General features: G+C 43.5%; 1 protein-coding gene across 5 annotated transcripts in view; it reads right to left on the reverse strand.

The window, feature by feature from the left end:
* The window catches only part of LOC126321429 (zinc finger protein 37-like), a 71,020-nt gene that overhangs the window by 24,463 nt on the left and 19,952 nt on the right, over window positions 1-26,605 (reverse strand). For all 5 annotated transcript variants that reach the window (XM_049994184.1, XM_049994183.1, XM_049994185.1 and 2 more), the window contains one exon: window positions 12,098-12,316. In XM_049994184.1, coding sequence (XP_049850141.1) covers window positions 12,098-12,316 — 219 coding nt within the window. The remainder of the gene's footprint in view (window positions 1-12,097; window positions 12,317-26,605) is intronic.

The raw sequence follows: 26,605 nt of genomic DNA on the forward strand, positions 1-26,605 counted from the left end.
CAGAAGTAGGAAAGGTTTAGGGAGTTGATCAATCAGTGCAGCTAATATACTCAGGGCTACTGCACCATCTGGAGGAAAATATACACTGCAGACAGTTATTTCCTGCGCCGTCGTCATTCTGACAGCCACAGCTTCAAGAGGGGGTTAAAGGGGCACATGTTCACTACAGATCGGTTTTAGGACAGAAACGCAAACTCCCCCGACACTCAATTATAGTCGCAACAGTTCCTGTAATATCCCTTATAGCCACGGAGGGCAGGGGTCCACATTGCTGGGAACCAGGTTTCCTGGAGAGCAATGCAAATAGCAGTTGTAAAGCTTAACAGTTGCCGTAGCTCACCCGAGGCAGTTTACACCTCAGAGTCACCTGCTGCCACCGATTTATTGCCTGAGCAGTCTATATCCACTGTGTCCGAGGGTCTGGCGAGACCTAGGTCCTCAGCGGACCCCAAAATCACCACCCCATCCTCAGCTGCACAGCTTGTAGGTAGTGGTGGTGTGGTTGCTACCGCAATTTCCTTGGTCTTAGGGGCTTTCCTTCTGGATTTCTCTCACAGCTCCTTGGGCTTCCCTAGTTGGGAGGACTTCACTGGCTCAGCCTCCGGGATTGAGGATGAGCGTGAAGCCCTATGACCAGCTGCTTTTGGGCTCTTCAGCCACTGACGGGTGTCATCTTTCCCACTAGAAGAAACCTGGGAAGGGAGTGACCGAAGGGACCTCTTCCTAGCGAGAGAAGCCGAAGAAGACTTACTCTTCTCCAGCTTAGAAGTGGGGATATCTGACCCCGATGGTTGGAGGGAGGGGGAGGGGGGAGTGTTGCTCCCGAAGTAGGTGGTGCAGGTGGAACAGGGAGGGAAATGCCCCACCATCAAGAGGACAGGTGTAGCCTTCCGGCTCTGACAGATGACCTGGATTGGCGGAGCTGATGGTGCCAGAACTGTTGTAGCAGCAGTGTACGAAGATGTCATATGCACAGGATGCAGGCGTTCAAATTTTCTCTTAGCATCAGTGTAGGTCAGTCAGTCCATGGTCTTGTACTCCATGATTTTCCTTTCTTTCTGGAGCATCCTGCAGTCAGGCGAGCAAGGCAAGTGGTGCTCTCCACAGTTGACAGGTGGGAGGCGGGGCACATGGAGTATTGGGATATGACGGGCGTCCGCAATCTCTGAATGTGACGCTGGAAGTACAGTGGGAAGACATGGCCGAACTTCCAGCACTTAAAGCATCGCATTGGGGGAAGGATATTCAGCTTTACACCACACCAGTAGACCATCACCTTGACCATCTCGGGCAATGTATCATGCTCGAAGGCCAAGATGAAGGCACTGGTGGCAACCTGATTATCCTTCGGACCCCAGTGGACACGCCGGACAAAATATACACCTCGCCACTCTAAACTGGCGCGCAGCTCATTGGATTACAAAACGTCTCTGTGAAATATGATACCCTGGGCCATATTTAAGCTCTTATGGGGCATGATGGTTACAGAAACATCCCCCCACCTTACCACAAGCGAGTAACTCCCGTGACTGGGCAGAGGATGCTGTTTTGATCAAGACTGACCCAGATCTAATTGTGGACAAGCCCTCCACCTTCCTAAACTTGTCTAAATGCTCAACAAAAACTGAGGCTTCATCGTCATTAAAGATTCCCACCAGCTCTCGAACATACAAGGTACCGGGGCGAATAAGATCCACTGCCATCCTTAGCCTGGCGTTCCTCCCATGGTGTGGCCAGGGAGAGGATAATTTGGGGTTGTACTTCTGTGCATTGAATTGAGCTCTAGATTGCTTATAAGGAAACCTACCCATCGCACCCCCCTCAGATTTAGTTATAAGTTGGCACAGTGGATAGGCCTTGAAAAACTGAACCCAGATCAATCGACAAAACAGGAAGAAGTTGTATGGAACTATGAAAAAAATAAGCAAAATATACAAACTGAGTAGACCATGAGCAGATAGGCAACATCAAGGGTAATGTAAGCTCAGGAGCCCTGTGGTCCCATGGTTAGCGTGAGTAGCTGCGGAACGAGAGGTCCTTGGTTCAAGACTTCCCTCGAGTGAAAAGTTATAATTTTTTATTTTCAGACAATTATTATATGTCCGTCCATCCGTCCGTCCATCCTATATGATCACTTTTTGGGAGTGATTATCACATCAACAAGAAAACCTAAATGGGGCAACTTAGAAGATTCTTTTTACCCATTCGCCAAGTGTACAAGTTAGGTGGGTCGGCAACATATTCCTGTCATGTGACGCACATGCTGTCACCAGTGTCATATAGAATATATCAGATGTGTTTTCCTGTGGAGGAATGGGTTGGCCTATGACATTGCGATCAAATGTTTTCAGTTCCCATTGGAGAGGCACGTCCTTTCGTCTACTAATCACACAGTTTTGCGGTGCGGTCACAAAACACAGACACTAAATTTATTACAGTGAACAGAGACATCAATGAACGAACGTACAGATCATAACTTTGCAAAAATAAAGAATGTAAAATTTTCACTCGAGGGAAGACTTGAACAAAGGACCTCTCGTTCCGCAGCTGTTCACACTAACCATGGGACCACGGCACTCTTGATCTTACATTATCCTTTTATTGCTTATGTTGCACATGGACTACTCAGTTTGTATATCTTGCTTTTTTCATAGTCCCACACAACTTCTTCCTGTTTTCTCGATTGATCTGTGTTCAGTTTTTCAAGGCCTATCCACTGTGCCAACTTATAACTAAATCTGAGGGGGGTGGATGGGGAGGTTCCCTTGTTAGAGACTGCTGGTGTTTCACCACCAGCAAGGGATGATTGACTACGCTTCATCGCATGTCATCTGCCCTTATTCCACCCACTCCAACCAGGGGCCCTCCCCACGGACACCACCCAGCCGCAGCAAAGGTCACCTGGCAGGATGGCCATTGCTGGGAATCCCGATGCCCCCCGGTGGCTGGGCATCTACCTCTTGGCATACGAGGGGAGTTAACGGCGCAGACATCAGCAGAGCGATCCCTGTGTGGTCAAGGGGTGACAACCAACAGGGTACATGGCGGTCCCACCACAACGGACTGGCTACCGTGCTGGATATCAGATGCAAAGAAGTCCAAAGTCATCGTCGACGCAGAAATCGACACCGCATAGTGCACGGTGGAAAACGCACCCAGGAAGATGTCCTCGCCCAAGAGATGGAGAATGGGCAGGACTGCAATGTGACAACGAGAAAGTGGGCTAAAGATCTCAATGCACAATGGACACAATGCACCTCGTAAGGTGCCCTTCCCCAATTGGCTCGCTCTTCAGGAAAATTTTGAAGAATGGAGGTCACACCCTACAGGGGATCATCACATAAAGGCTGAAACATGTGAAATGCTTTTTAGTCGCCTTGTACGACAGGTAGGAATACCTTGGGGCTATTATAACCCCTGGACCTGCAGGGGGGGGTCTTCAATTTGCGTTTTACGAGAAACAGTGTTTAAACTCTCATCAAATTCAATAACAACATACTCACACTGTTTAACCAAGTCAGCAAATTTGCCATGAAGATAGGGAGCAACACTGTAAACAATACTATATCCAATTTTTGTTCTTTGCAATTGCATTTTTGCTGCAATTTGGCTATCTGTAAACATTTCCAGAAATAATGATATACGAGCAACAGAACTTCTGAATGATGAACGATTGTATATAAGAACCACAAAATTTCAGCTTTTGTGGCGTTTTTTGATAATAAAAGTGAGTGCATTGAAGACTGTTTAGTCAGCCAGTTTTTTTTTTTTTAAGTTGAAGGTGTCACACCTGCTTCTGTAGTACCAGCTGCATCAGAAGGTCTGCTACAGGTTGAAGCTCCTGTAAAATTTAAGTACGTGCTAGAATTCCTGTATATGTGCCACACTAAAATGAGTCGGTTTCTCACTGTTTCATACACATAAGTCAATGACTTTGGTCTTCGATCAGTTGTTCCATTAAAGTACCTCAGTATGTGTTCCCTCACCATCCTCCAATGGGTTGCGGGCACTGAAACTGTCCAAGAGGAGAAAAGTTAGAGGTAGCTAACAAATCAACTAATATCTTGATATGTCAGCTCCCTACCTGGAAAGAGAAAGGTATTTTGATGGTAAAATCCGTTGTTGTCCATATGTGCACAGCCACAGCCTTTACAGCTGTACTGAGTAGGCACTGATAAAGTGTCTGCAAGCACCAATGTAGAGACACAAACTGATGCCCTTTCAGAGCCAGGTCTATTTTTTAAAATAAGCACAGTGCTTATGTAGGATATGGATATACATTTCAAGGGATCAAGCTTCCCAAAGGACTGTACATACTGCTTGATGACAGGAAACTACATTTCCAAGTTCTGCTATGTGATGAATGTAACCATTACAAGATGATGGTTGTAGGGGTACTAAAGGGAGATGGGAAAAAAGCAGTAAGATGGTTCATGTTTCTGCCTACAACCCATGTTCGGTGGGAATAAAGTTAGTGTACATAATTTTATGTCTGTGGTTCAGAGGGGAAGGCAAGCGAGATTTCTGGGGAAAATTTAAGTATTCATCAAAAGGATCTGCAAATCGGAAATAGAGGTGGCATACTTGTCGCAGTAAACAAGAAACTCAAATTCACTGAGGTAGAAAAAATTCAAACTGCATGTAAATTGGTTTGGGTAAGGCTCAGTATCAGGGTTGGGCATAAAATGATAACTGGATCCTTCTATCACCCCAACAGACTCATCCCCTGATGAAAACGAAAACACAGAAAATTCAGTTCACTTGTATATAAAATCCCCAATCATCTTGTAATCATTGGTGGATACTTCAATCCTCCAATGATTATTTGGGAAAATTACAGTTTTGTTAGTAGTGAGCGAGATAAGACATCTTGTGGAACTTTACCTGACCTCTTTGTGGATGTCCAGATCGAAACTTGTATCAGTGATCACGATGTAGTTGTGGCAACAATGATTACCAAAGTACAAAGCACAATTAAAACACACACACACACACACACACACACACACACACACACACACTATATATATAAAATAGAAAGAAACTTCCACATGGGAAAAATATATTAAAAACAAAGATTCTAAGACTTACCAAGCGGGAAAGCGCCGGCAGACAGGCACATGAACAAAACACACACACAGAATTACTAGCTTTCGCAACCGATGGGAGCTAGTAATTCTGTGTGTGTGTTTGTGTGTTTTGTTCATGTGCCTGTCTGCCGGCGCTTTCCCGCTTGGTATATATATAAAAACAAAGATTCCAAGACTTACCAAGCGGGAAAGCGCCGGTAAACAGGCACAATAAATAAAACACACAAACACATACACAAAATTTCTAGCTTTCACAACCGACGGTTGCTTCTTCAGGAAAGAGGGAAGCAGAGGGAAAGACGAAAGGATGTGGGTTTTAAGGGTAAGGGTAAGGAGTCATTCCAATCCCAGGAGCGGAAAGACTTACCTTAGGGGGAAAAAAAAGGACAGGTGTACACTCCGCGCGCGCGCGCACACACACACACACACACACACACACACACACACACACACACACACACACACACACACATCCATCCGCACATACACAGACACAAGCAGACATTTGTAAAGGCAAAGAGTTCTGGCAGAGATGTCAGTCGAGGTGGAAGTACAGAGGCAAAGAAGTTGTTGAAAGACAGGTGACGTATGAGCGGCAGCTACTTGAAATTAGCGGAGGTTGAGGCCTGGCGGATATCGAGAAGAGAGGATATACTGAAGGGCAAGTTCCCATCTTCGGAGTTTGGATAGGTTGGTGTTGGTGGGAAGTATCCAGATAACCCGGACGGTTCAACACTGTGCCAAGATGTGCTGGCCGTGCACCAACGCTTGTTTAGCCACAGGATGATCCTCATTACCAACAAACACTATATATGTGTGTGTGTGTGTGTGTGTGTGTGTGTGTTCAGTACACTTGATAAAAAAAATCAGTAGCGTCATATCCCAATGAGGAACTTCAGACTTTCAGCACAGGGCAGGAGCACGAAGAGGAAGTCTGCCTAAAGTTTAAAAGAATAGTTGACCATGCACTGGATAGTTGTGTACCCTGTAGAACAGTTTATAATGGGAGGGAACCTCTATGGTGTACAGTCACTGGGGAAGGAAAGAAAAAAAGCACCAGAGATTACCACATAACAGGTGAAAAGCAAATTGTAGGGCTACTGAATGAAACACATTTGGCTGTCAAGACAGCAATATATGATGCCTTCAATGATTACCACACCAGAACACTGTCAATTGATCTTTTACAGAACAGAAACAAATTCCGGTTGTATGTAAAGCCTGTTGGTGGCACCAAAGTTAGCATCAGGTAATTTTGATGACAGTGGTACTAAAATTGAAGGCAGCAATGCAAAAGTAGAGATTCTCTCCTCCGATTTCAACTGTTCCTTTATAAGGGAAAACCCAGGAGAACTGCGCCAATTTAATCCTCACGTCACTGAAGGCATGCAGCTTTACTATATGGTTAAATGATCATGGCTTTCTCTTGAGTAAGGTATTCCCAAGATAAAATAGTCCCCCATTCGGATCTCTGGGAGGGGACTACTCAGGAGTACATCATTAACAGGAGAAAGAAAACTGGGATTCTACACATCAGAGCATGGAATGTCAGATGCCTTAATCAGCCAGGTAGGGTAGAAAATTTAAAAAGGGAAATGGAAAGGTTAAAGGGACATATTATGGGAATTAGTGAAGTTCGTGGCAGCATGAGGAACAAAACTTCTGGTCAGGTAAATACAGGGTTATAAATACAAAATCAAATAGGGGTAATGCAGGAGTAGATTTAATAATGAATTTAAAAAAAAAAAAGATAGGAATGTGGATAAGCTACTATGAACAGCATAGTGAACACATTATTGTAGCCAGACAGAAACGAAGCCCATGCCCACCGTAGTAGTACAAATTTGTTTGCCAACTAGCTCCACAGATGAAGAGATTGAAGGAATGTATGATATGATAAAAGAAATTATCAAGATAGTCATGGGAGACGAAAATGTAATAATCATGGGGGACTGGAATTTGATAGTACAGAAAGGAAGAGAAGGAAAAGTAGTGGGTGAATAAGGACTGGAAGTAAGGAATGGGAGAGGAAGTCTTCTGGTAGAATTTTGTGCAGTGGATAACTTAATCAAAGCTAACACTTGGTTTAAGAATCGTGAAATGAAGTTGTATATGTGAAATAGGACTGGAGACACTTGAAGATTTCAGATAGATTATATAATGGCAAGACAGATACTTAGGAACCAGGTTTTAAATTTTAAGACATTTCCAGGGGCAGATGTGGACTCTGACCACAATTTAATGGTTATGAACTGTAGATTAAAACTGAAGAAACTGCAAAAAGGTAGTAATTTAAGGAGATGGCATCGGGACAAACTGAAATAACCAGAGGTTGTTGAGAGCTTCACAGAGAGCATTAGGGAATGACTGGCAAATACAGGGGAAAGAAACACAGTAGAAGGATGGGTAGCATTGAGAAATGAAATAAATAAGGCAACAGAGGATCAGGTAGATAAAAGAGACGAGGGCTAGTACAAATCCTTGGTTAACATTGAATTTAATCGATGAAAGGAGAAAATCCAGAAATGCAGTAAATAAAGCAGGTGAAAAGGGATACAAACATCTCAAAAATGAGATTGACGGGAAGTACAAAATGGCTAAGCGGGGATGGCTAGACGACAAATGTAAGGATGTAGAGGCTTATCTCACTAGGGGTAAGATAGCTACTGCCTACAGAAAAATTAGAGAGACCTTTGGAGAAAAGAGAACCACCTGTATGAAGATCAAGAGCTCAGATGGAAAACCATTCCTAAGCAAAGAAAGGAAAGCAGAAAAGTGGAAGGAGGATATTGAGGGGCTACACAAGGCAATGTACTTGAGGGCAATATTATGCAAATGGAAGAGGACGTAGATGAAGATGAAATGGAAGACATGATACTGCATGAAGAATTTGACAGGGCACTGAAAGATCCAAGTCGAAACAAGGCCCCAGGAGTAGACAACATTCCATTAGAACTACTGACAGCATTGGGAGAGCCAGCCACGACAAAACTCTACCATCTAGTGAGGAAGATGTATGAGACAGGCAAGACACCCTCAGACTTAAAGAAGAACATAATAATTCAAATCCCAAAGAAAGCAGGTGTCGAAAGGTGTGAAAATGACTGAATAGTCAGCTCAATAAGTCATGGCTGCAGAATACTAACACAAATTCTTTACAGACAAATGAATGGTACAAGCTGACCTTGGGGAAGATCAGTTTCGATTCCATAGAAACGTTGGAACTTGTGAGGCAATACTGACCCTATGAATTATATTAGAAGATAGATTAAAGAAAGGCAAACCTACATTTCTAGCACTACTCTCTTTCAAATTCTGAAGGTGATGGGTAAAATACAGGGAGCGAAATGCTATTTCCAATTTGTACCGAAACCAGATTGCAGTTATAACAGTCTAAGAGCATGAAAAGAAAGCACTGGTAGATATGGGAGTAAGACAGGGTTGTAGCCTATACCAATGTTATTCAATCTGTATACTGAACAAGCAGTAAAGGAAACAAATGAAAAAATGGGAGTAGGAATTAAAATCCATGGAGAAGAAATAAAAACTTTGATGTTCGACGATAATGTAATTCTGTCCGAGACAGCAAAGGAGATGGAAGAGCAGTTGAACTGAATGGACAGTGTCTTGAAAGGAGGATATAAAGTGAACAACAACAACAAAAGCAAAACAAGGATAATGGAATATAGTCAAATTAAATCAGGTGATGCTGAAGATATTAGATTACGAAGTGAGACACTTAAAGTAGTAGATGAGTTTTGCTATTTGAGGAGCAACATATCTGAAGGTAGTCGAAGCAGAGAGGATATAAAATGCAGACTGGCTATGACAAGGAAAGCATTTTTGAAAAACAGAAATTTGTTAATACTGAATACTGATTAAAGTGTCAGGAAATCTTTTCTGAAAGTATTTGTATGGAGTATAGCCATGTATGGAAGTGAAACATGGACGATAAACAGTTTAGACAAGAAGAGAATAAAAGCATTTGAAATATGGTGCTACAGAAGAATGCTGAAGATTAGAGGGGTAGAGCACATAAATAATGAGGAGGTACTAAATAGAACTGAGGAGAAGAATTTGTGGCACAACCTGACTAAAAGAACGGATATGTTCTGAGGCATCAAGGGATCACCAATTTATTACTGGTGGGAACCGTGAAGGGTAAAAATTGTAGAGGGAGACAAAGAGATGAATACATTAAGCAGATTCAGAAGCATGTAGGTTGCAGTAGTTACTCGGAGATGAAGAAGCTTGCACAGGATAGAGTAGCAAGGAGAGCTGCATCAAACCAGTCTCTGGACAGAGGACCACAACAACAACCACTGAAAAGATGAACGATTTAAGTATTAGTGTCAGTGGTGTTGAGAAACAGCTGAAATAATTAAAACTGAACAAAGTTCCAGTCCCCGATGGAATCCCTGTCAGATTCTATACTGAATTTGTGGCTGAGTTAGCCCCTCTTAACTATATTCTACTGTAGAGCCCTCAAACAAAAAACTGTGCCAGTTCTTGAAAAAGGCACAGGTCACACCCATCTACAAGAATGGTAGTAAAAGAGAACCACAAAACTAGCATCCAATATCCTTGACATTGATTTGTTGTAGAATCAGAACATATTCAAGCTCAAACATAATGAGGTATTTTCAACAAAATGACCTACTCAGAGCCAACCAGCAGGAATTTCCAAAACATTGATCATGTTAAACCCAACTCGCGCTTTTCTCATATGACATACTGAAACCTTTGGATGAAGGCAACCGGATAGATGCAGTACTTCTTGATTTCCAAAAAGCCTTCGACTCAGTACTGCAGGGGGACTGATGACCTTAGCTGTTTAGTCCCCCTTAAACTTCCCAACAACCACCACCATCAGTACTGCATCTATGTTTATTGACCAAAGCGTGATCATATGGAGTATCAAGCAAAATTGTGAATGGATTGAGAACTTTATGGTAGGGAGTACACAGCATGTTATATTGAATGGACAGTCACCATCAGAGACAGAAGTAACTTCGGGTGTGTTCCACGGAAGTGTGTTGGGACCGTTGCTGTCCATGTTGTTTTTAATGACCTTGCAGGCAATATAAACTGTAAAATCAGGAACAGCTTTACATGACAGGGGTGAACCATTAGTTTGACCTTTTGAAGTAATACTTCCCTTTCAAAAGCCAAAATGAAAGCTCCATTATCCACTCTATTATCCTTTGGTGCTTGTTGAATACAAAGAACAAAATGGACATCCCATTTTTTCATTTTTCTAGTTTGTATGCAGTTCTTCATCTGCCTGTAATGTGAGATGCATGTTGAAGTTCTTTCATAGAGGGTGTGTGGGCATTGTGACTGCAATACAGGATGTCGCCAAGCTTCTCACAGGAGGCAATGTCTATGACTCAGTAAGTGCCACTCTTTTAAAGAGGATGCAGCCTACCATTTTTCTATTGGTTTTGTATGCAAAAAGTGTACATATTTAGAAGCTGAGGGGAATAATTGTTGCCATTTCTATTGAATTTGCTTTCCAACAAAGATGTGGTCAATGAAGGAAAGTGCTTTGAGTTGTACCTTTCTGCACTGAATATACTGTTCTATCTGGTGATATTACAGAGGCCACACAACCACCAAGGTGCAATGTTTTGATCCTACACATTGCAGATCATTTGCCACTGTGTCACCCATTCCATCTGGGAACTCTCCCCATGGCTAACCCCTCCCACCCCAGCCGCACAGCAATGGCTGCCTGCCTTGGTAATTATTCCTCTGCCTGGCATGGTAACCTTTGCTCAGAATCATTGTATCCCAAAGTTGAAAAGCACATATTCCTAGGCCTGCACATGGGGAGCTTGCAGCTCTGGCACCAAGAGGGAGTTTCCCAAGTTGTTACGGATCCCTAAATTATTAGGAGCTCAGACTGTGCTGGTACAAAACCCAGTTTCCAGGGACAGTTAAATGAAACACAGTAAAATAATTTAAGACATGTTCTCCATAGAATGTATGCTGTGGGATTAGTAAAAGTAACAACCACGTTATTTGAGGTGTTAAGTCATCAATGAGCCCAACAACTAAAACAAGGGAGTGTTACTATCTTTCAGAGCTACCACCATCAGGTGGTTCAACAGTTGGTTCGTTGACTTGGGGAAGAGGACCAAACAGCGAGGTCATCAGTCCCATTGGAGGAAGGATGTGGAAGGAAGTCAGCTATGCCCTATAGAAGGAATCATCCTAGCATTTGCCTGAAGCATGAACTGTTGTCCTCCAAAATGCTAGTTCAGTGTGCTATTCACTGTGCCACATCGCTTATAGGCAGTACAGTGATTTTGGTTTTTATGCAATAGTCGTGCACCACCAGGGATAAATGTGCAGCTGTGTTACTGTAATGCAAGAACCATGAATTGTCCCACCGCATTTCAGGCAGTTTGCTTCTCACATTTCCTTGCAGGCGTTGCAACATGTTGCGATAGCTCTGTTATCCAAGCAGGTGCTTCCTGCATGTTGTGCACCCATGACCTATCACTCAAAGTAAGTGTTATCAAGGTTTTTCAATAGTTGGTAATTTTGGGACTATAATGGTTACACTAAAATACATCTCCTATTGAATAGGACTAAAATATATCCCACACTGAATAGGATCTTTTCAGAAAACCACACAATGAATAGGTAAATTAATCTTAGCAGAATTAGTAAACGTAAATGACAGAAATATACTGAGTTCCACTATTATATCTTACGAGTAAATGCAAAACAGCATTAACTAGAGATTTTCAGATGATCTGCAACAAGTACATCGATGTACAACACAAAACGCCATATTTATGTCACAATCAGGAAACAGCAAAATCAATAACATCAAGCAAGAAGCTAATTCACACTAAGCAGTTATGCTACATATTAGACTACCTGAAGCCTAGGAGTTCTTTTGGAGCAACACACAAAGACAGGTTATTAAGAGTGAATAAATGCCCAGATTTAACTTTTTTGTTACAATTAAACTTGATACAACCCATTATACAAACCTTGTCCTGTGCATCATAATCTTGTGGCTCATTAGCAGTCTTCTGTTTCCTTTTCGTTCCACGTTTTCTATGTACTTCCCTCGAATTAGACTCTTCAGATTGTTCTATTTTGATTTGTATAACATCGCCATTATTATCTGTGATTTCGCTGTTTTCTATTACCTCAGTGGCATAATTACTATCAGGATCTGATATTTCTATCTGACACACACTATTTTCCTAGAACAGAAGATGTTAAACTAACATGTAAGTTATGCGTAAATTGTAAAAACTAAAAATTGTATCATTTATGTTGTTTAAAGAAGCATATTACACAACCAGATAACAGCATTGTTACAAAGATATTCGAAATGCTTATTTTAACCTATCTTCTCGCAAAAAGTTTTTGAGATGGGAAGTGGAGGCTGGGAATCAAAGGTCGTTTCTGCATTGCAACTTCAGCACAGTATACTGACAGGAACCACACAATAAAACTAGAAAGGGAATCTGAAAAGTGGTACTATCAACAAAACCACTTTAGCCTCCATGCACATCTGCTGTCACAATTTCAGGCATATGTAGATAAAGGGTACAGCTCCGTATGATATTCTTGATATTCCACTTCTGCTGATTTATCCTTATACCAGAGCACAACACCATCAAAAGTTTATCATCACTGCACAGTTGCAGATATTAAAGGGACCTTTTGCATATTTTTATGGAAATGTTATCCAGTACCTTTGTCCAAGGAGAGAAGCTGGAAACTGTAGGTGGGAATACACTAAACTGTTCACTTACTCAGCTAGGAATCATCAACCTCTCTAACCACAGTTAAAAGTAAAAAAGAAGAAATTCTCTCAATGTTTAAAACACTAAAAAGTTTACATTTTCTTATATGTAATATACATTGGCGTGCAAAACTTTTGCATGGTGTATCACTGCCAAGTAACATAACTCGATGAAACTTGGACCGTACAGAGAAAGAACTGCTACAGTATAGAACAGAAGATAGCTGAAAGAAATACATGATGAAAAACAGATATGACCTTATTCAAAAATAATAATTAAATTGGAAAGCCAGCACAATTTATGATGTTTCCCTGGACATTGCAAAAGTTAGGACATGGTTCTTAATAGGGTGAGTGATCGCCACAAACAGCAATGCATGCTGCATCATGCTGGCCATAATGTTGATAAGAGGTACTTGTGGTAGGGCATTACATTCTTCCACTAGTGTTGTCTACAGGGCATTCCACAAATGCTCGATATGAATTATGTTGGTAGGACGGGAAGGTCAATCCATTTGCTGAATATCCTCTCATTCCCACAGCTGCTCCACCTCCACTGACGTGGTTGCACAATGTCATTCATAAAAATGATATCAGGGTCGAATGCACCCCTGCAAATAAGTACATGGGGAAGGAGTACAGTATTACAATAACACTGAACGATGAATGTACCATGCTCAAAGATTTGGGAAATGTAAAATTATGTCTCCCCAAAATCATAACACCTGGACTACCAAGAGAATCATGTCTGACAATGTTTCTGGGCACATCACATATTCCACCACTTGCCATATGAGGGTAAATCCAGAAGCACTACACTGTTAATCTGCTCTTATCCAAGAAGAGTGCATGATCTACTCCTCACGGGTGCAGTCCCTATACTCTTGGCACAATCGCGAAAGGTTGCCGCTGATGAAGAGGTATCAATAGAACATAATGTGCTGGTCATCGAGCAACGAAAACGAAAACAGCCGCAATCAGTTGCTGTGCCACTGTGGAGTGGCAGACTGTGTGCCTTGCAGTACTGTTAAATGTGATTGCAACAACTGCACTGTCATTTGACATGGGTCGTTACTCCTTGGTTGTTGCAGAATGAGGCAGACATTTGCTACTGTAGTTGACCACAGTCAATCACCTCCTCTCATTCGGACAGCAGGGCTCGTGGTTTGGAATGCTCCCCAGGCATGAGAAACAATGCTGTGAGCATTGCCAAACTCCCAAGCTACACAAGACACACTTTGTTTTTGTTCCAGATGATTCTTCCAATGTGAAATAATCCAAACTTTGTTTCTATACCATGCTGCAATGAAGACCACCACAACAGTACACCATAACTGCTTGCTGATTGAGGCTAACCATCTTTTTCTGTTCCTTCAACTGCTTCATGTTACGGGGCTAGCTCCAATTCGCACTATAGTCGCTGACCTCATGCTGTATGATGTCCACATTTCTGTGCATGACAAGGAGACCTCTGGCAACATGCTCCCACTCTTTCATTCATTTCGACCAAGTTGTTATCCTTAAGTTTTGCTGAGCAGTGCACTTTAACAAATTACTTCACTCTGTGTGCCAACAGATTAAATACTCTCATTTTTTGTACATTACATGCAAGGTTACCTATAATATTACTGTTTCTATGGGAAGTTTTACACTATCGGTTTAACGGTCTCATCAAATCTATTGTGAATCAACAATAGCCAAAGTAAAGAAAATCCTCACTGGAAAATACTGTCAACATTCTCTCAAATTAGGATATATACAGTAACACTAATTATCTCTTTCACAATACCAGCTTTAGTTTGGAGGGGTATTTGACATACACACCGTCATTCCAGGTCAGGTCATCAATAAGAAAGGATTACGTAGAGCAATTTTTCCATTTCTATTTAACTCAGTGGCAAAAGCTGTCCACAAAATATCATGTATCATATTGGGATGGTGCAGAAACTGTTACAGCGTAAAGTCACGTGCCGGCACGCCAGTCGGGAATGACAGATTGTTAGATGACTGTGAGAAGACAACAGCCAATCACATGCTGACCAACCCTTCTTCAGGGTGACAACATGACAGCAGCAGCCCCCTCTCTGAAGAGGACAAAGCGCCACGACCGACTGGTGACGGTCCAAGTTGAATAGCAGCTTTAGGATTAACGACTTGGATAGAAGTGTCAACTCTAGTTACTTCACTTGCACACTATGTAGCACAGACTTGGAACTGTTTATACTGAAGAAGATTACCTATTTTGTATGTCACCCCTTGCTTGCGACACATCTGTGAATTTGACATTTAAGTATTGTAATCTTTTCCTTTTGTAATTTAAAACTTACGAATACAATTATATGAATGTTTGTCTAGTGAAGACATAATAGAAACAGTGAACTATAATGCAGCCCTAACTGACTCATGAACTACACTTTTAACTTTTACTGAAATTATTAGTTTTTGCTATTGCAATAGCCAACTTCAACCTCAAAGTAAAAAAAAAAAATTCTACTAGAGTTCACCAGAACAGTCCAAAACCTTTCATTATTCATTCTAAAACAACTGCTCTTCCTTTTTTTTTTCCTTTTCACTTCCTGTCTCCTTGTTTCTAGCTTCTTTTATCATTTGAAGAGTTAAGTGTCTCTGCTGTGGCAAGATGCCCGTAGTCAGCAGTATTCTCTGAGATTATCCTTAACTGCAAACTCCAAACACCCACATATTGATATGTCATTTAAAGGTGTCGCAGAATCTTTTTCTCCAAGTTTCAAGACACTTATTCCTACAAAAAAGTTTTTTAATACCTGTTCCTAATTTATGTGATTGAAATGTTCATTCAGGTACTGTGCAAGACTATGAAGACAAATTGCTAAAAGTCTTATCATATAGATCTCAGGAGTCCATACAAAGATGACAGACCATACAGTGTGATGGAGGTCATACAGAAGATCCTCAGTAGTCATAACCAATGGATGTCGAGGATAGCACTGGTCGACATCCTGAAGACTACTCAAGAAGTCATCGTCAATTAATAATGGCTCGCCAGTGCAAGAGCAAAGCTGACTAAGGGCTCAAGCAATAACCACCAATTCTGCAGCAAATACACTGCATACATCTGACAGGGAACATAGTTCATTGCATATTGCAATGTGTAGGCAAAATCTGTTCATCCGTTGACCATAGAGCCTTCTAAGAATGGAAATGTGTGAAGGAAGTCCACGAACAGGCAGCGAAAAACCATGTAGTCTACCAAGTTTCTCAGTCCAAGGGAGAGGTTGAGGCAGATCTGAGAATCAGATACACACCACAGGGGTGCGCACAGTCTTTTTTCCTGACAAAAGGCAACACTGGGGAAAGATGGAGTTCAGAGCAGATGACTGGCAGTTATCTCTTAATATAAGAGTGTAGCCTATTGCATATAACGAGGTGAAAATCTCCATTAATGTACGAGTACAAAATAAATTCCCAATCTTTGGAAGCAGTAATGTCCGTCAAGCACCTGGGTGTGACTATTCAAAATGATCTCAAATGGAATAATCAGATTACACAAGTAACGGGCGAGGCGAACTCTGGATTGCAGTTTATTGGTAGAATCCTCAAGTGACACAGTCCTCCAACAAAGGAAAATGCTTACAATACGTTAGTTCATCCAGTCTTATTCAGAGTTATTCATCTGTATGGGACCCTTACCAGTTTGGTCTAATTCAAGAGATTGAGAAGGTCCAAAGAAAAACAGCAAGATTCGTGACTGGTACATTTAGCCATCGCAAGAGCGTTACAAATCTCATAGAAAGTTTGAAGTGGGATACACTTGCAGACAGAAGACGTGCTAAACGGAAGGGGCTGCTCGTTAAATTGCGAAATCCGATCTTCGCTGAGGACGTAGAGCATATATTATTACCACCAACTTTCAAATCACGCAATGATCACCATTCAAAGATAAGGGAAATTAAAGCTCATACTGAGGCGTACAGACAGTTGTTTTTCCCTCGTGCGATCTGTGAGTGGAACAAAGAGGGAGAAATATGACTTTGGCGCAAATTGTGCCATCCGCCACACACCGCTTGGTGGCTAGCAGAGTACATATGTAGATGTAGAACTACAATCGTGATTCCAGACCTTGGCCTCTGTTGGGGAAACCAGGAAATAGGAACACAGTAGTTCATATGCTCAGGAGAGCAGCGTATGAGTAGCAGTTGTTGGTACCCGATCTGAAGGGGAGGGACACCAGCACCCATGAGTAGGCTGTTCACAGGGCTGGTCCAAAAGGCACCTACCACAAGGAGAAGGAGATTAGTGTTTAATGTCCCGTCGACAACGAAGCCATTATAGATGGAGCACAAGCTCAGATTAGGAAAGGATAAGGAAGCAAATTGGCCATGGCTTTTCAAAAAAACCATCTCGGCATTTGCCTGAACCAATTTAGGGAAATCAGGAAAAACATAAATCAGGATGGCTGGATACATGTTTGAACCGTCGGCGTCCTGAACACGAGTCGAGTGTGTTAACCACTGCACCACCTTGCTTGGTACCTGTCACAAGTTGGACCTCACAATGATGTATAGAGTCCAGCATCCGCAGTGTTGAAGGCAGTGCTGAGCCATATGCCAGACACTCTAATCAAGATGCGATAGAAGCAGAGCTTTGCAGCGCCACAAATATGTATAATGGACTACACCCCAGCTGATTTTGCTGAGACAGTGAAGGGTATTAAGGTGCGACCAGCACGTCTGCTTAGTTGGCAAAGAAGGGCAATCCACGTAAATCTGACATCAAAGGCCAATCCCAAAAAATGATAAGACTCCAGCACATTCAGCAATCGGTCCTCGAGATGAGTTCTGGTTGCTGGTTGGACACGGACAATACGATGGCAACAGAAATGCATGGCATATGTCTCGGCAGTGGAAAATGGAAGTCACTGGTGAGAGTCCAGGACTGTGTCTTTCATATGGCACCTTCCAGATGGCGTTCAGCTTCATTCACAGTTTAGGAACAACGGTAGATTCAAAAGTCATGAGTACACAGAGAGGGTGACATTACCCCACAGGCACAGCTAGATCAATCACAGTCACTAGGAATGGTGGCACACACTATACAAAGCACTGTGGGACCCTATCTCTTGTATAAGGGGAGTACTGTGGGAAGCACCAACCTGAGCCTGGAAAGTACAGCAAGACAGGAAGTTCAGACAAAAATTGGGAGTTGACCCCGGAGACCCACTCATGGAGGGTAGCGAGGATGTGATGATGACATGTGGTTTCTTAAGCCCTATGCATTTCAAAGAAGACAGCAATAAGATGTTGACGCCAGGCGAAAGCTGAGCAAATAGAAGACTCCAGGCAGACCAAATTGTCAGCAGTAAAACTGACCTGGCGAAAACTACCCTGGGACAGATCCAGAAGACTCTGCAGCAGTAAAACTGACCTGGCGAAAACTACCCTGGGACAGATCCAGAAGACTCAAACTCACCATACATTCAAGCAACATGCAGAGAATATTAGTGAGGCTAAATGGGCAATAACTGTCCAACTCAAGGTGGTGTTTATCTGATTTCAGTACTGGGACAATCACCCTTTTTCACCACTGAAACAGGAACTCACATTCGCTCCAGATATGGTTGAAAGGGTAGGAATGTGACATTGGCAATCCACTGATAATTGATCATTTTGCTGTTGATGTGGTCTGGTCCTGGAGCCACATCAGGGCAAAGGACCAGGACACAAGAATTCCCACTCACTGATCGGGGCATTATGAGGTTCCAGCTGATGTGCAGTATACGGTAATGGTAGTATCTATACCAGATGTTAGAGGACACAAAATGCAGGCTGATAATTCTCAAATGCAGAGGCTCGAGCATAATGAAAAGCAAAAGCTACAGCATCTGGATGAGTGTGGACATTACCGTTCATAAAGATACCAGGTATACCTGTGGGGTACTGGTGTCGACAGAGGCGTCAAATTTTCACCCAAGTCTGCAAAGGAGGGGTACATGGTCCAATGGTAGCAACATACCTCTCCCAGAATTCTTGTTACTGTCATTTTAATGAGGTAATGGACCTGGGCACGGAGCTGTTTAAAGGCAATGAAATGCTCCATCGACAGGTATGGCATACACATTTGGAGAGTCCACCTGCGATTTCTAATGGCTATGGTGATTCTGGGGGTTCACCAAGCTACTATTTTCTGGTGAGGGGGGTCAATGAGACAGCTGAAAATAGAATGGCTGCAGCTGTGCTCTGGACAACTGCACTGATACCTCTGAGACAGGTTGTGAAGGGCAATGGCAATCATGAAAGGGTCCCTGTCAGCTTCAAAGAGTCCTCTGGGGGGATCCCCAGGCGAGTGATGCCAATGGAGGGTCAAAACGATGGGAAAATGATCACTATTGCACAGGTCATCATGAACTTTCCAGCGGTTCAATGGGAGAATATCTGGGCTCAAAATGGAAAGGCTAATGAGTGAATAAGAGCCATATGGCACACTGAAGTGTGTGCAAAAACTGGTATTCCAGAGGCAAAGATCGAGCTCTGCAAGCAATTTCTGACAGCTTTACTGTGACCAGTGGTCATAGTTCCACCCCACATATGGTTGCAGGCATTGAAGTCAACAAATATTAAGTAGGGTGGAGGGAGCTGAGAAAACAGTGCAGGCAATGCATTCTGGGACATTTCATCGTTGGAAATGAGATACATGCGACATACGGTAAACTCAAGAGAAGTTGTCACACAAACAACCACAGTCTCCATAGGTGTGTTTACCATAGAGAGTCTAGAATGTATGTGCAAACACTACCCGATGCTCTTTTAGTCGGTGTGGTTCTTAAAATAGCCTCAATAGCCACAGAGGGTAGGGGTCCACACTGCTGGGAAAGAAGTTTCCTGGAGGAAATCAATACAGTTCCACTGGAGCACCACACTATCAGTATCTCGTGGGTTTGTGAATGCACCAAGGAAGCATGTCAGGCCTAGTGCTGCCTACTGCCATGGTTGTGAAGATACACCATCAATACACATTTGTTCTGAATCAAGGGGCAGAGGGGGGAGGGGGCAGGGGGCAGGCCATATGGGCCATCACGAATGCTGCAACAGAAGTGGAGCATTTGGGGAATGGCAGCCAGGGGGCCATCAGAACCACCTCTTTTTTGGAAGACTACTACTTGTCCTTTAATGATTTAGACTTCTGCGAGGGCATCCTAAAACAAACCAAGTACTGGGAAGGGGGGGGGGGGGGGGAGGCTATTTCTCACCTCATATCTGACAAGAAACCCTTTGAGTGTGAGGTCACAAGTTCAATCTTTAGTAAGGCTCATATGAAAGTGTTGTATTAACAATAATGACAGGAAAAATGTTAGCTGCTAATGACTCATGATGTGCATCAAGAACGCAAAAGAAAATAAGTGCCGAAGAGCTGCAGAGATCAACTTTTTATGGGATGCACGTGTTACACTTCACAAAATGGACACTGCCGACATTCAAGAAATGTTCAAAAGAAATCATTAACAATTAATGAAAAATGGTGCACCACAACGATCACAAAGTTTCACACTATCAAAATCAAAGACAAGCTCCCAAGGATTACAAATAGTGCAGGACATTCAGCTAGGTATCCATTCTTGAAGAATGCATATAAAAACATATTGGTGTAATGGGATGATGAGAACCAATACCCTTTGTCGTGAAGCTCATCGTGAAACTGGCTATCCTTTAAGGCGTAGCTGTATATGGTGTATTAATATGTTTTATAGGCATGGAAAAAAACAAACATCCAGAAGCTCAATTTGTCAATGGCTCCAGGTGGTACAAATTGCATAGCCACACTTTTGAGGAGGGATAGTTTGCTCTAAAGGAGTTTTCATTTTTATATGCAGGCCAGGAATCAAGCAAAAGCATGTTACTTTGACCAGATGTTGGTCAAAAGCAGTGGTCATACCACAGCTGTAGTTCTCTTACATATATTTTCCCACTCTTGCTTGCTGTAACTTTTACTTCCTATTGCCTTTGCAAGATTACAGACACAAGAAAGAATCATAATGGGACAGAGAACCTCTAGCTTCCACAGTTTGCTGTACATCATCAAGTTGACACTTTCTATGAAATTTCATTATCTTACATCTTCGAACTCCGTAGCACAGTTTCAAGTTATGGAACCATCCATTTCCCTCTTGAAATCACAGTAAGCTATGTCATGCATTTTGATGTCCATAATTTACTATGTCACTATCGTGCACATCTTGTAAACTGTATCAAGCATCCTTGAAACATCCAAACACCAGTTTTGGTAGAGAGTGCACCTTGTCTTGCCTTTAATACCCATAGTTTTTCTCATGCACTACATGTTCATATTGCTGCAGACTTATTCAAAATTTGTTCATAATTGCCTTTTTTCTTAATGCAGCAGATGATCTTCCATGTACATAATCATGTATAGTACTCACTCCTAGGATAACAATTCTCCTTTACTATGTTTCACTGGAACAGGATATGTGGCTCCCTATCTGGAAAGGTGATGAATTACATCACTCGACACCTATTTTGGTATCACTTTCAGTTGTTAAGCATGCATCGTCGTCACTGTACTACTATAGTACATTGTCCACAGAGTCGAGCGTATATGACATCACACATTCCACCGACTAATCTTGCAGAAACACTAATATTTCATCTGCCAATTCTTTCTCGCTCTGTGAAATTCCCTGTGTTCCTTCCTGACGAAATGCCAAATTCAGCAACTGTTGTTGTAGATATAATGCAATGTCCACTTTGTTTATCATAGACATCGCTCTGCTTTGTATCAACACAACTTGCACTGTAGCACTGTTTCAAGTTACTCGTTCGCTAAGCATGTCACCTATGCTCCATTGCTTCGTGCTATGCTCACCATTGGATACCTCCAGTACCACACCCTGTTGCCATTAGTAGCCAATACGGTGGTTGCATGGCAAGACAATATGTAGTGCATCGAAAGCCCATAAATATTGTTGGCCTTTTGCAATCTCGCACTCTAAGAGTTGCTTATGAGCCTTATATTCCTCCAATGGCATAGCCAGGGAAGTGTGCCTTAACTTCATAAGAGACAGGTGGGGCTGTGCGGCCACTACCTTAAGAAAGTTTAGTTCAATTTACGTAGCCCAATCAATGCAGACGAAAAGAGGACAAATAGGGAAAAGTTCACTTAGTCGCAAATTTTCATACAGTGGTAGGGGCAATGTCATGGACAACACACTGAAAATCCCCAGCTGTGGGGTATTACATTGGGGTAATAGCGAGTGGGGGGGGGGGGGGGGGGGGGGAGGGAGAGGGGGCACATATTTAATGATCACTTTTTTACATTTTTCTTGAGTAACTCCGGTTTCTATCAAACATGTTTCCCAGTACAAAATTGGACTAATAGTTTCTGTGTTTTGGGGGGGGATTGGAAAAAACTCGCAAATTATTAAAAATAGTGTTTTAAAGGTATGGAATTAATGGTTATTGTTAAATGAAGTGGATTAAGATCAAATACTAAAGGACTGTACTGTATCTAAGGGACAAATTGTGTTCAGGGGAATGTGACTGGTGGCAGTGGAAGGGAGTGGCAGTGACGGGTGAAAATGTGAGGGAAGGTAGGTCACCAGACTGAGGTCGCTTACTTTCCTTATTTGTGCATGTGCAAAACGAGGAGCGAGCAAGTGAGTCCTCACCCTCCACACACTATATTGCAGGAAACAGCTGCACGCTGTTTCACAACCGTAACGACCCCTCCACAGCATGCCCGTACATCACTGGTGATGCAGCATACACATACACCTGGAGAGTGTATTTGCCACATAATACACTGTGTGTGAACCTGTCTGGCAACTGTCTATTTTCCACAAAATCTGTTAACACTAAATAACAGATATTAGACACTAGTAATACTACACGTATGAAGAGAATCTACGAAAATCCCTGCACACCGCCCTACATTGCTAATAGGGAAATTGATTGTTAGTCATCCTGTATGAGTGTCGGGCTTTCTTCTGGAAAAGCTCAGTCCCCCACCATCTGAACTGCTCTTCAGCTTACACACAGGATAATCAACTATACCCTCCCTGGCATTTCCTGTACTGTTCTCTTACATGAGTAGAGAAAATAACTTCACTTTATTCATTTTTAAATAGTAGAGTAACCTTCAGTTTAGTGAGTACATATTTGTTGAAATTAAGAGAGATTTTTATATAAAATATGCATTGGTCACACAATGGTAGGGTCTACACTGAAAGACAGAAGATATTACTGTACATAGAATTGAGGGAGATACGGGTTCAGAATCAATTTTAAATGAATCCAAGAATGATTTGGCTCATCTCACAGAGAAAGGACCTACTACTGCTGTTGTGATAGTGCCACGACATTTAACAGTGCCGCCACGACAGTACGCACAAACGACGATAGAGGCGCTCCGCAAATCGGCTGAGCACGGGAGCGCCACCTAGCTACGAACGGCGCCGGCCGCATGTCATGGCACAGCAGTCAAATACGAGAGACTGAGTTGTAATCATGTGATCAGCTATTGTTTCTAAGAGAGAGTGTGAATATCCACGCAATTATTGTGATTAAAGGTTATAACACTTTTTGGCGACGAGGTAGGGATATTTTCACTGCGTTGTGGATTTGCGTGTTCGTGACGGGGCAGACATGGAACAGCTTATGCAAGCGCTCATTGAACAACAAACACAGCTGACGGCTACTATTCAGGCTCAACAAACACAGCTGACGGCAGCGATTCAGGCGTTGTCGACGTCGCTTACTCATCGTCTGTCTTCCTCTTCTCCGCCTCCATTCCCTCCTCAAGACGAGGCCGCTGAAGACTGGGAGGATTATGAGAAGCGTTTGTGGCAACACTTCTTGGCTTTCGGTGTTGACGACGCTCCTATGTGTAAGTCGTTATTTCTATCTTGGATTTCCCCTCGAGTCTATCAGCTGCTATCTCAGTTAGCCCCTCTGCGGGAACATGCCTCCCTGTCCTTCCAAGAAATGTGTTACTTATTGTTGGACTATTATCGAAAAAACACCCACGTCGTTGCTGCCCGCGTGGCGTCCTACCGGTGTCGTAAACAGCCCCATCAATCTTACCGCGCTTGGGTGGCGGAACTACATGGTCTGAGTAGGAAATGTCAGTTTGTCACGGACACACATCACGAGTCTTATGCTGACTCAATGGTTAGGGATGCTATTCTACGGCTTGCTCCTGATAAAGAAGTTCGGCAACGTGCCCTCCAACCGCCAAACCCGTCATTGTCGGAAGTTCTAAGCATCGCTCAATCCTTTGAAGTGTCTCACGCTGCTGGCGCGCAAATCGACGCGTGGTGTGATGTAGGCGCTGTACAGTCAACTCTCAACACGGGCAATTTGCCTGTTTCACAGGAGAACGATGATGTGGCGGCGGTTCACTCGCGTCACCAATGTTGCGTTGGGCCGCAACGCTCGCAGCGAAACCAGCAACCACAGAAGCTGGTTCGTTCCACACTTCCATCTTGCCCCCGTTGTTTCGTACAGCACGACAGGGCAGTGTGTCCAAAATGTTGGGCCACATGTAATTCATGTAGGAAAAAAGGCCACATTGCTTCTGTGTCAGTCCCATAAAGTTCCTGTCGACGAGGACGAGGCGTCGGACATGGATGTTCACTGTGTGCTTTCTCAAACAAATAAGTTGTTTGTTACTGTTCGTGTTCTGAATAAAGACATCCGCATGCAAGTGGACACTGGCTCTGCAGTAACTCTCATTAATTCTCACACGTATTTGGCGTTGGGCTCCCCTCCTTTGTCTCCAGTTACACAAATTTGAGGACTTATAATAAACAGAAAATTCCTATCATGGGCCAGTTTGATGCTTCCACTGCCTACAAGTCTGTTGTTCGGCCCCTCACGTTTTATGTGGTGGATCATGCGGGCACTGAAAACCTGTTCGGTTATGATGCTTTCCAGTTGTTCGGGTTCTCCATTGATGATGATGTGCACCTCATTACTGAGGATATTCCGTATCAACAGCTGGATGGATTGTGTTCTGAACTTTCGTCCGTGTTCTCTGCTGGTCTGGGTTGTGCCAATTGTGCCAAGGATTTTGCAGCCCACATTACTCTTAAACCTACGGCTCGCCCTAAGTTTTTCCGGGCACGCCCTATTCCGGTGGCGTTGCGTGCACCTGTCAAGGCTGAGCTAGACAGGTCAACAGCTTCAGGGATTCTCCTTCCGGTTACCTCCAGCGAATGGGCATCGCCAATCGTGGTTTCTAAACCAAACGGGAGTCTGCGATTGTGTGGTGACTTTAAAGCCACCGTCAACGCTCAGAGCCTCATTGACACTTATCTTCTTCCCTGTCCTGAGGAGTTGTTTACCAAGCTCGCTGGGGGCCAGTTCTTTTCCAAACTTGACTTATCGGAGGCGTACCATCAGTTGCCGTTGGATGCTACTTCCAAGGAATTTCTCGTTATCAACACTCCTTGTGGGTTGTATCAGTACCAGCGATTACCATTTGGCATCGCTAGCGCACCAGCCATTTTTCAGCAGTTTTTGGAACAGCTCACGGCTTCCGTTCCCAGCTGCATAAACTATCTGGATGACATTGTTGTCACGGGAGCCTCCACTGAGGAGCACCTTCGTAATTTACGTTCACTGTTTCAGGTTTTGCATTCGGCTGGGTTGAGGTGCAATCTGGACAAGTCACAGTTCTTCCAACCCTCCATTGTGTATCTTGGTTTCCACTTGTCCCGTGAGGGTATACGTCCTCTCCGTCAGCACGTTGCGGCCATCATTAACGCTCTACCCCGGCCGTCTACGGTCAAAGAACTTCAGGCGTTTCTGGCAAGATTGCTTATTATCACAAATTCATTCCATCCACAGCGGCGGTAGCTTATCCTCTGCATCAGCTGTTACGCAAAAACGTCCCCTTCTGTTGGTCCGACGGGTGTGAGCAGGCTTTCGTCCGCCTGAAGGCTCATTTGCAGTCGGCGCCTTGTCTTGCCACATTCCGTCCGGGTCAGCACTTGGTTCTGGCGACTGACGCGTCACAGTATGGCCTAGGGGCTGTTCTCGCCCATCGGTATGAGGATGGGTCGGAACGACCCATCACCTATGCTTCCAAGACCGTCAACAAGGCGCAACGGCATTACTCTCAAATCGAAAAGGAGGCGCTCGCTATCATTTATGCTCTAAAAAAGTTCAGCGTTTTTTTGTATGGTTCTAAGTTTCATCTCATCACCGACCACAAACCGCTGGTGTCTCTGTTCAGCCCATCGGCGTCACTTCCGGATAAGGCAGCTCACTGCCTGCAACGTTGGGCCTTATACTTGTCTCGTTTTCATTATGAGATTCACTATCGCCCCACGGCCCAGCACTCCAACGCTGATGCATAGTCGCGATTGCCGACGGGCCCCGACCCTGTTTTCGATCGTGATGAACTCGTCTGTTTCCACATTGATGAGGGAGAACGTCGTGCGGTCGAGGGCTATCCACTTACAGGTTCGCAGGTCGCGTCGGCTACTGCGCAGGACCCGGTCCTGCGTCGGGTGATCGGTTTTGTTCAACGAGGTTGGCCAGGCATCAGATCCCCTTCGCAACTACCATGCCTTGCGCCTTCGTCTGTCTGTTCGTGATGATGTTGTTGTTGTTCTGGCCACGGATAGCGCATCTCCACGGCTCGTGGTACCAGCCTCTCTTCGCAAAGATGTTCTCAAACTGTTGCACGAAGGCCATTGGGGTCTTTCTCGGACTAAGTCCCTGGCCCGCAGGCACGTTTATTGGTC

This window comes from Schistocerca gregaria, chromosome 2, assembly GCF_023897955.1.
Source record: "Schistocerca gregaria isolate iqSchGreg1 chromosome 2, iqSchGreg1.2, whole genome shotgun sequence".
Classification (NCBI taxonomy): domain Eukaryota; kingdom Metazoa; phylum Arthropoda; class Insecta; order Orthoptera; family Acrididae; genus Schistocerca; species Schistocerca gregaria.